The 11496-nt window shown below is 41.9% G+C and overlaps 1 protein-coding gene across 1 annotated transcript; it reads left to right on the top strand.

Moving 5' to 3' along the window:
- Positions 1-3964: 3964 nt before the first annotated feature.
- On the top strand, positions 3965-11280 carry LOC115453755 (KAT8 regulatory NSL complex subunit 3). The gene is made up of 7 exons (XM_037437691.1): positions 3965-5376; positions 8227-9107; positions 9312-9645; positions 9785-9956; positions 10722-10800; positions 10878-10903; positions 10982-11280. Exons 1-7 carry the CDS (start codon positions 5329-5331, stop codon positions 11278-11280), a joined length of 1839 nt encoding a protein of 612 aa, XP_037293588.1. The 5' UTR covers positions 3965-5328.
- Positions 11281-11496: the final 216 nt, after the last annotated feature.

Genomic DNA, 11496 nt, shown 5'->3' with positions numbered 1-11496 from the left:
AAAGCACCGCATACACAAGCTCTTCCATCTCAGGCCTCTCAGGTACCTCCCAATATAACAGATGGTATTAGAAAAGAATATTCTGCATTGGATGCTTCACAATTTCATTATTCATGTTGCTAGGTCTAGTACTGGTGAGGTAACACAGGATCTCAACTTGCATCAATATGCTTTTGGCAGATTTTTATATAAAACCAGGTGCCAAACATGAGTACAAGGCAGTTTGAAGCGTATCGGTTGCAACAAAATTCGATGGCATTCTCCAGTCACTCAGCTGCAAATTCTTTTATAAAGCATCATGCCTTATTGGAAAAAGGCTATGAAGCCTTTATTCCATCATTTAATGTTTACCAGAATGGGGCTTGTAAGAGGTGTACCAGTGGACATGTCTGTGGAAGAAATAAAAGAAAATATTAGGGTTCCTTTAGGTTGTGGTGACATAATAAAGTAAGACGCCTAAATTATAAAACAATAGTGGATGGCTCTGCCAGTTGGAAACCATCCCAGACTGTAGTGCTAACATTTGATGGTCAGGTCCTCCCCACAAGAGTATTTATGTGTTTCAATTCCCTCAAAGTAGAACTATACATTTATCCTTCAATTCAATGCTACAATTGTTGTCGGTATGGACATACTAAAGATACATGCAGATCTAAACCAAGGTGCTATAAATGTGGACAAGGGCATACTGGTACATCTTGTGACTGCGACCAAGATAATAGTTATTGTTGTCTTTGTGGCGGCCACCATATTGCAATCAGCAAGGATTGTCCAGAAGCAAGTAGGCAGACAAATATAAAAAAATATATGGCTCAAAATTGCGTTTCATACTCAGAAGCATCAAAGATATATCCTCCGGTGACTAAATCATATGCAGACACATTAAAGTTTACATCCTCATCTTCTTTTATAGCAAACAGCCAAGATGTCAAAATTCCAGCCACTCAATCATTGCACAGTAGTAATTCTTATAAAAAACCCCTTTATTGAAAATAATAACTGACATATTTAACAATGGCTCACTTAGGCAAAGAGTACTACAATGGAACTGCAGAAGCGTAGTGAAGAACAAATCTGATTTAATTTATCTTATTAACAAATTTAACCCTTGTATTATAGCTCTATGTGAGACGTGGTTAAAACCGGAATTTTGTTTTAAAATTCCTGGTTATTCCTGTCTCAGGGAAGATAGAGCCGATGGGTATGGCGGTGTTGCCATACTCATCAAAAGTCCCTAATTTTTCCCAGTTTGACTTACCATCTCACCATAATGATTTTTCCATAATAGCATCCATTGTTAATAATATTTGTTTTGTATCTATTTATATCCCGCGTCCGTGTCCTTCTATATTTAGAGAAATAAACAACATTATTTCTATTTTACCTAAACCATTTTTAATTGTAGGAGATTTTAATTCTCATCATGAGTCATGGGGTTGTTCTACAACAAAAACTTGTGGAAGAGACCTTGTTGATATTATCGATTCTCATAATCTTTGTATTATAAACTCAGGGGTTCTCCAACCCGCCGTACCAACCCTGATGAAGGTCACAGTGCCGTAGATTTAGCCATTAGTTCACCGAGCCTAGCTTCTTCTCTTACTTGGGAAACTCTCTCTTATTCTTATGGGAGCGATCACCTACCAATTCTGATTAGCTTTCCTCATACCAAAAGCCTTCTGTTTCGCGGTCACCACGTTTAAAATATATATTAAAAGATGTAGATTGGAATGAATATAAAAACGACTTGATCAAAAGTTTCAAATCTTCCTGACATAGAAAATAATAACGAAACAGTATGTTCTGTGGCTCTCGCTAAAGTAATGACGGAGGTTGCGGATGAGATATTTCCCATTAAAAGCACCAAGAACAGTAGAATTTCTTCTCCACCATGGTGGGACCGAGAGTGTACAGAAGCTGTAAAGAAAAGGAAGAAGCCGAAAGGGCTTACTGCCAAAATATGACTTCCGATAATTTTGATTACTACATACTGATTTCTAAACAGACGAAAAATTTATTTCAAAGAAAAATCTGAAGGTTGGAAATCATTTTGTCATTCTATTTCCCCAGATACTCGTCCATCTATGGTTTGGCGAAATATTCGTAGATTTCGATCAGCCTTTAGTGATAATTCCGTCTGTTCACTCTCGCCCTCCCTAACAGAAGATATTTTAGATCATTTGGCTCCTCCTACTGTTCCACTACAACTTTGTCCATCCGCAGTCCTGAAAATAGACGATGACTTAAACTCCCCATTTTCACTATCAGAGCTCAAAGGTGTTTTAACTAGTGTTAAAGATTCTTCCCCGGGTGAAGATGGTATTCCCTACTCTTTTTTTTGTAATCTTAGTGACACAGCATTACTTTATTTTTTAAACATTGTTAATTCCATTATGATAACTGGTAACATACCTGCCTCATGGCGATCACAAATTGTATTGCCTATTCTGAAACCTGGTAAAATTGCGTGCCAGGCCTCATCTTATCGTCCAATAGTTTTTTCCTCCGTACTGTTAAAACTCGCTGAACATATGGTTAAAAACCGATTGGAATGGTATATCGAGTAACCGCCTTCTGTCAGATAGCCAATATGGATTCCGAAAAGGCAAAAGCACGATAGATAGTATTAGTATTTTTGTGTCCGATATCCGCCTAGCTTTTCCTGAGAGCAAATCAGTGGTTGCCACATTTTTAGATATCAATTCAGCATACGACAATGTCGTTCCCTCCATTCTAAGCAAAAAAATGCATGATCCTAACATCCCCGGTATACTATCTAATTTTATTACAAATTTAATAAAGAGAACGATATATTCATATTTGTCCAGATGATGCTACCAAATTATCTAGAACCGTATGTAGGGGTCTACCCCAGGGGTCAGTGCTAAGTCCCTTACTATACAATATTTACACATATGACCTGGAATCAGCTTTAAATAGTTCCGTAAAAATCCTACAATATGCAGATGACCTCCTTCTTTATACATCAGAAAAATTACTTCTAATTCTTGTTCCTCTATGTCATCAGCTATGAGATATTTAGAGTCCTGGATGACTCTAAATGGATTAGATCTTTCACCCTCTAAAAGCTGTTTAGTTTTGTTTACCAGAAAACGTGTATTTCCTTTAATTGAAGTAAAATATAAAAATGTGATGATTCCGGTAAAGACCGAAGTGAAATTTCTTGGTGTTTTATTAGACTCAAAACTTACGGGTTCGCAACATAGTGATTATTTAGTAGCTAAATGTGAACGGAACTTGAATATTTTACGTTGTCTTTCAGGTGTTTGGTGGGGGGCGCACCCATTTTCTTTACGGCTCATATATAATGCATTAATTAGAAGTCTTTTAGACTATGGTACATTTATCTTGGAACCGGCTAATTCAGCAGCGTTTAAAAAACTTGACTTAATTCAGAACAAAGCTCTTAGAATAATTGCTGGTGCGATGAAATCCAGTCCAATTAACGCCCTGGAAGTTGAGTGTGTAGAACCTCCTCTTAAATTGCGAAGACAGTACTTGTCAGACAGATTTTTGTTTAAAGCTTTGCAATTTTCTAATCATGCTCTTTTCCAAAACTTCAATCTCTTTCTCAATATATTGCAACGTCTTCATCGTGTAAAGAAAAATCACTTCCTTGTTTGGTTATAAGTTTTCGTAAATTTATAAGTTTTCAGGCGCCTACTTATAGATCAGTTTCTCTCCCAATTTTTATGGTTAGGTTTAAATCACTTCTGCTTTCGCCGGTGATATGTTATTCATTAGGCGTTGATAGAGACCACCCTAACACTAATACCCAGTTTAATGAATTAGTAAGCATTAAATGGCCTGATTTTCACCACTTATTCACTGACGCATCAAAACACTCCTTGTCAGATTATACTGGCGTGGGCGTTTACCATACACAATATAACATTACACAAAAATAAAGCTTCCTCCAGAAACTTCAGTCTTTACAGGGAATGTTATGGAATATATAAAGCGTTAGAATTTATTCTTATTGCTAGACTTAGTAAAACTGTTATTTTTTCAGATTCATATAGTGCCCTTCAGGCCGTTGAAAAATTTCCTTTTAAATCAAAATCCCACTCAATTGTGATATTGAATATAAGAGAAAAGCTCGTAGAATGTTTTTCCAAAAACTTAATGGTAGTTTTATGTTGGGTCCCTGGTCACGCTAATATAAAAGGAAATGTTAAAGCGGACCGTTTGGCTAATGAGGCGATAACAAGTGGTGATGTATATCCCTATATAAATTATTGCACCGATCTGGCTGCACTTCCAAGTACTTTTCTCAGGGAATCCTGGGAAAAGTGCTGGGAAGAAAGCAGTCAGATAAAAGGCAAATTATATTCGAAAGTCCAATTGAATATACCGGAGAAGCCATGGTTTTGCAAATTGAAACTTGGCAAGCGATCTACTAGTATATTAATGAGAATGCGCTTGGGTCATGTGTGTTCGCCAACTCACCTTGCTAGACTTGGTATTAATGCTAGTACAGCTTGTGAATGCGGTGAAGAAGAGGGTGACCTCAATCACATCTTCTTCGCTTGTCCACTTTTTGACAATGCTAATTTTATTAGTCAACTCACTTCCTTTGGTGTTCCTTTTCCTTGTTGTATTTCTTCCCTCCTCTTATTTAATGTAAATATTTATAAAGCTATTTCCTCATTTATTGTACATAATAATATTAAAATATAGTTTGTATATACCTAATATATTATATTTACGTGTATTATCATTATTTACTTAGTAGATATTAATATATTTTCGCTTAACCAACTTTCCTGACTTAATCCAAATTCCGAATCCTATTTTCTTTCTGTAATATTATGTTTCCCTAGCTTTATTGACATTGGCGTAGCACAGCAACTCAGTGCTTGTAGCCATATAATAGAAAAAAAAAAAACTAACTAACTAACTGCTAACCTAGCCCTGTTTTGACGTTTCTTACATATATTTTTATATATAGAAGTCCCGTCTCTTCTTACGTAGTATTTGTATTCTCTTTGCTAGAAAATAGAAATTAAGCTCAAGCAAAAGATCCTGTTTTCACGTACATGAGCAATCTATTTTATTGCTATAATAGTACGTACTACTACTACGTAGCCTGTGTGTTAGTATTATAACTGTTATTCAGCTGCTGTGTTCAATAGTTGCTACACTCTACCTAGTGTGAAAAACTCAAGATGGTTTGATAGTCCAACGAATAACTGAATAAGTTCGTAGTGAATTGTGTTTTGGTATTTAATGATTGTTACCGGCTAAGTTACGGTGCATCAGTGAAGAGTTAACACAGACGAGGTATCTGGACAGTGCGGCAGGAGTATGGTGCTGGCCATGGCAGGCGCGTGGCGAGCTTCCGACCGGCCACAGGTGAACCAATAGAATGTTGATACTTTTAACTTCATAGTACTTATATGTATCCTTACTGATCATTCGTATAAAGCTCATATGGACGTTTTTACGACATACAGCTAACCAAGGCGGATAGAAATTATTGTGATACAGTATACACTCTCATCGCCAGGCACAGCAGTTACTTATTCAGAACTATGTCATGCCTTAGTTCTTATATTGTTAGTGTTATGATGCTAGATAATTTTTTATATATGATGCTATAGGTTGGAAAACTAAGCCTGGAATATATAAATCATTGACAATTCAAACTGGTTGACCCCCAGATTCATAAATGCAAGCAAAACATCCCAATTTTTTTCATGACTGTTGGTGTGTTAGCAGTGCAGTCATGTAAATAAATAAATAAATAATATAAATTTTATTTCCATATCTAATAATATACACATAGTAAAACCGTATTTGAAGTTTCCTTTTAAGTATATAATATACTTGTGTTAGGACACTCCGCTCTTCCTTAATTAGATTTTTTTAACAAGATATTATGTACTTATTATTAGAGTATTTAGTAAGTATTATGTGTGTGTGTGTGTGTGTATGTGTGTGTGTGTGTGTGTGTATGTGTGTGTGTGTGTGTGTGGGTGTGAGTGTTTATGTGTGTAGCTTTTATATTGTTAAATTATGTCTCTCATAAGGTTCTCAATCTCATCATAATTCTTAATTTTTAGCCAATTTATCAATGATATTTTACACTTATCATGGGTCATATGATAAAAATTTATATATTTATTTATAACATTGTACAAAACACAGGATTGTCTACTATATTGCCTTTTAGCAAACAATGTTTTCACTTTCTCAACTGGGGCTACATCGTTTACAAACAATGTAGCCCCAGTAAATAATCATATGTCATCTGACATATGATTATTTACAAACAATAGACACCTACAACTTTTAAATGTGATGTTCAGTGCCGGCTTTAGGTAATTGATCCTTATATAGTCATTGCCCTGGTTAGTGAGCACTTGTTGAGTTGTTATCTTAAATTGAATCAAAATGTATATATTTTATTTGTAAAATTTTTAGTGACCATAGAAATTGGTCCTAAATATAATTTTGTGAAACAGAATATATTATATAAGACATTACACTACCAATAATAAATTACAAAAAATAAAGGTCACTAGTGTTAGTTATAACCAATATTTAAAAATACAGTCATAATACAACTTTTAAATACAATATGGATTATTTACTTTTGTCATAACATTAAGCATAAATATCAAATAATAATCGATATAAATAGTATTTAATCACTTGATTATTATATTTTATTAAATTAAATTGCATGGTTGATTTCTGAATATAAAATCTACCTAACCAGCTTATTTTAGTTTGAGGTCATTATTACACACTACACCAATGTTGTCCAACGCTAAATAACTCATAATAAAGAGTCGGAAACCATTCTGTATTAATAATACAAATTAATAAAATAAAACAATCTATGAAAATTGGCATAATGGGGTATTTTCAGTTGGCTTGGTAGGATTGGCATTCAATGTGTTAAAAAATACAACAATATCAAGATCAAAAGCCAAAATTGTCTATTGTTATATTTTTCCTAGAGATGTGCCAACTAGCCAACCAAGCCAATCACAGTTTCGGGAGTACTCGGCAATTTCTGTGATACTTTGTTTTGCACGGGTCAGAGCGGTGGTTTTGTATAAAAAATAAAGACTTGAAAATAGACTATAATAATTGCTTATAATTGCTAATATTGCTTTATTGGGTAAATAAGCAATTTTAATGTGACAAACAAGGCATAAAAGATTTATACCATATCCTTTCCTCATACATTTAGGTAACTTAAGTAACAAAATATATCACTAAAAAGACAAAAAAAGATTCAAATGGCAATGTTATATTTTTTATGTTTTTATTGGTTTTTGCAGGCAGTTATATAAACCGAATTAAAAAAAGGATGAGGTTCTCAATTCGTCCGTATGTTTTTTTTGTTTGTTACCTGATTATTCTGCTAATTGTGGACTGATCTTCAAATTTATTTTTTGTTCGAAAGCAGATACTTCTGAAGTGGTCCCATAGGCACCAAGTCTGGATGTGATGATTGGATCCTGGAGAAATAGAGGGCAACCATCAAATTTTATGGGTTCACACATTGTTTATCGCAGATTTTATGAAGTAACTTAAGTTACTTGCATATGATAATCAACATCTTAAGTAGCTGAGCTGATGATAGAAAGTACAACTTCTTAACAATAAGGAGTTACTGGAAGAGGCATCAACTGATTTAGTAAATTCTTTTTACATTTGAAAGAGTGTTTGCCATTTCGTCTCATAATTATAACCAAAACAAAAAAGCAAATAAAAACTTTTTAACAAATAAAATTTACCGCCTTCAGAAACCACTAAAGACCTAAAAATTTACATTAGATATATACTGGTTACCAATTTTGGAATTGGGGCCTAATAACAATAGCTTTCTAATAATAATACAGTTTTCTAATGTTTCCATTATAATTTCATTGTTAAAGGATCTAAGGACTTCGAAGCTAGTACTACTCAAAATCAAATAGAATTTTTATGATTCTTTTGTGTCATATTAGCAGCCTTAGTGGCGTAATTCTACTGCGTATCTGGTATGACCCGGGTTTGGAAAATTGTGAATATGTTTTCAGTCGTCCCTCAGAGTCGAGAAGATGCCGATTACCGATATTACACCGCCGTGGTTCGGAAATGTCCACTAGTTCTTTAAACTTTATAGGTTTTCATATTGTTATATAAGACAATATAAGTGCTATATAATTATTGTAATTTTTATAATAGATGTTTCGTGTTGCACAGATGGAGCGCGCCCGCGACGACGCGGCCACACTGCACGAGCGACTCGTCGCGTACGTGCACGCGCTGTCCGACCCGCACGAGGCGCGCACCGGCGTCTGGATGGAGCACTCGTACGCACGCGCGCGCGGCGCCGCCCCGCCCGCCGCCGGCGACGCGCGCGTGCTGCTCGCGCCGCCGCCCGCGCCGCGCCCCGCCGCCGACGTCGACGTGGAGTGCCTCGACCCGCCGCCGCCCGACCTGCCCTTCGACGACCCGACGCCGCCGCTCTGTGACTCCGACGACGACCCGGACGACGACGCACACGATGACTGGGAGCAGCGCGTCACTGCCCACGCGCCCACCGCCGAGTGCGCGCGACTCGCGGAGCGCGCCGCCGAGGTTCTGCGCGCGCAGCGGCTGGCGGTGCTGGCGCGCGGCGGCGCGGGTCGGCGGGAAGCGGCGCGGGCGGCGTGCCGGCGGCTACGATCCGCACTCGCGCCCACCTGGGCCGCGGTCGGCGCGCAGCCCCGCGCGCCTGCGTGGTTGCACTCGACGTTGATGGCGCACTTGCCGCGACAATTTCGATCGTTGTACGAGGAGGCGGTCGCCGAGCTGCGCCGATCGGCGCCGCGACTGGCGGACAGGATGGGTGTGGCGCGGACGGATCTCGTGGAGCCGGAGCCCGAGCTGGAGGGCGCGGCGGTTGACGGAAGCGTGGACCCTTGGCTGGTGTGGCTGGAAGCGGGCGGCGCGAAAGGGCGCTGGGCGCGGCGGCTGCGTTCGCTGGTGCACACGCGCGCGCTGCCGGTAGATGGTGGAGTATGCGCAGCGCCAGAGGTGTGGTGCGCAAGCGCAGCTGCGACGGCGCGCGCTGCACTGGCGGACATCCTCGCCGAGGCGGGGTGAGCAACGCATTTACTACATAGTGTCGCCTACGGACGATATTATTTATTAGAAATGACAAAACACTTATAATAAATATATCAGAAACGCTATCATTGAGGCGTTACAGATATCGAAATTTAATCAAATAATGTACCCATAATAATATAATGTATTGATCAGTATCGATGTGTAGTGGAAGTGACATTGAGGGTGTCGTGTAGAGATCGCAGCGTGGTGTTGGGCGGGGCGGGCGGCGGCGCGGCGCTGGCGGCGGCGCTGGCGACGGACGCGGCGTGCGCGGCGCGCGTGCGCGGGCTGGTGCTGCTGGCGCCGCGGCTGGCGTGGGGCGTGCGCGGCGCGGAGTGGGCGACGGAGCTGCGGCTGCCGGTGCTGCTGGCGTGCGGCGCGGGCGCGGCGGCGGCGCGGGCGGCGTGCGCGCGCAGGCCGGCGCGGCGCGCGCTGGAGTGTCGCGGCGCCGACGCGGCGCTGCGCGCGCCCGCCGCCCTGCGCGCGCGCCTGCGCCTGCCGCAGCGCGCGCTCGACGCGGCGATCGCGGTGAGGACACACACATTTTGCGCTCCTAGAAGTGTCGTCGTACCCCACGTAGTGGAATTCTTTAAATGCGTAAAGTTCAAGGCACTTAGTATTATTTGTAGACCTACACAATGGCGGAGACAACTCTGTTTGCTAACAGGAGGAGTGTGTACGCTGGGCGCTCGAGGTGTCGGAGGGCGGGACTAGTTCGGAGAGTGTGGAGCCGGGGAGGACGCGCCGCTCGGCTCCCCCCTCCCCCTCGCCGCCGCTCGCCCCCAAATTCCAGTCGCGCCGTTCGCCAGCGGCCTCAGAGCCCAAATTTTTTTATCCAAGTGTGTTAAAAATTATTTTCTACCATAATAAGTTTAAAAAATATATTTATTATCTATGGTTCTTTGTTGCTATGTTTGTTTATTTGTTTGAACGCGCTAACGTCTGAAACTACTAGTTCGAATTGAATTTTAGTATTGAATAGCCTATTTATCGAGGAAGGCTATAGACTATATAACATCACGCTATGACGAATAGGAGCGGAGTATCAATAACTAACATGTATGACGGAATTCTCTTACAAGATCAATAAATCTATACTATTATATTATTAGGCTGAAGAGTTTGTTTGTTTGAACACGCTAATCTCGGGAACTAAGCTAAGTTCAAACTGAAAAATTCTTTTAGTGTCGGGTAGCCCTTTGGTCATGGAAGGCTATAAGGCTGTATTTCATTAAGCTATTACCAATAGGAGCGGAGTAGTAATGAAAAATGTTGCAAAAACGGGGAAAATTTATTACTTTGATAGCTTCTGTTGTATGCACTGGGTAAACAGTTACAAGTTATGCAACAACCATGAGTGACGAAATTGTTGCTCCTAAAAAAAAAATTATTACAAAACAAAGTCCCCAGCCATGTCTGTCTGTCTTGCCTGAACGCGATAAACTCAAAAAACTTGGGTGAAACTGCGAGCAAAAGATAGTGTGTTATAATTTAAAGTCAAAATGATCTATTTTATAAACCGAAATGAAATGATACTTCAGTCAAGACACAAGTGAAAAATGGCGTCACATTTGTGAACTAATCATTATAATGAATTCCGTCAGGATCCGTCCCGCGCGGCGACGGCGAGCCCGCCACCGACACATCTCCACTGCACGCCACCTCCACCGCCGCCGTGCACGCGTGAGTCACACCTACACACGTCATACCGCTCGAGTCGGCGCCATGGCTGGGTATTCATTATGTCATTTTAATTGCAGGACTACTCGAGCCATCGAGATCGTCGGTGAGTACTGACTAGCGATAGGAAGTGTTATGATGGAGTTGGTGAGCGGACGGTATTCAGTTAACGCGTACGTTGCAGAGGGGCGCGTGGTGTCGCGCGTGTCGGGCGGCACGCCGCTCGCGCTGCTGCCGCCGCGCCGCGTCCCCCCCGCGGGCCCCGCCCCGGCCCCCGCCGTCGCCGTCGCCGCCGCCTCCGCGCCGCTCGCCGCCGCCGACATCATGCAGATGCCAATAGTATTCGCGGACGACGAGAACGCAGACGACGGCGCAGGAGCGCGCGGCGCTCGGCGCGGGCGGCGCGCGCGCGACGCTCTCGCCTTCCACGCGGAGGGCGCGGGCGGCGCGGGTGGCGGGGAGGGGCGCGCTCACGGTGCGTAGCGGGCGCGCGCCGGGCGCGGTGCGTTACGCGCGGGTGATCGTCGCCAAGCGCGGCGCGGGCGCGGGCGGGGGTGCGGGCGGGGGCGGGGGCGCGCGGGGCGTGGTGCTGCGGCGCGCGGCTCGGCGCGACCGCAACTGATACTGGCCGCACCAAACTGGCGGTGCCTACAATTTAACATAATATTATGAATGTGTAAGATAAAGTATGCTATTATG

The sequence above is a fragment of the Manduca sexta genome, chromosome 11 (assembly GCF_014839805.1).
Source record: "Manduca sexta isolate Smith_Timp_Sample1 chromosome 11, JHU_Msex_v1.0, whole genome shotgun sequence".
Taxonomy (NCBI): domain Eukaryota; kingdom Metazoa; phylum Arthropoda; class Insecta; order Lepidoptera; family Sphingidae; genus Manduca; species Manduca sexta.
Note: the sequence above shows the minus strand (reverse complement) of the source record. Positions and strands in the feature narration are given on the sequence as shown.

What these genes read in the sequence shown, in the direction of transcription:
- LOC115453755 (XM_037437691.1), top strand. Translation starts at nt 5,329, where the DNA reads ATGGTGCTGGCCATGGCAGGCGCGTGGCGAGCTTCCGACCGGCCACAG. An exon ending in GAGCTTCCGACCGGCCACAG is followed by an intron (nt 5,377 to 8,226) that starts GTGAACCAATAG and finishes CGTGTTGCACAG; the next exon opens with ATGGAGCGCGCCCGCGACGA. An exon ending in GACATCCTCGCCGAGGCGGG is followed by an intron (nt 9,108 to 9,311) that starts GTGAGCAACGCA and finishes GGTGTCGTGTAG; the next exon opens with AGATCGCAGCGTGGTGTTGG.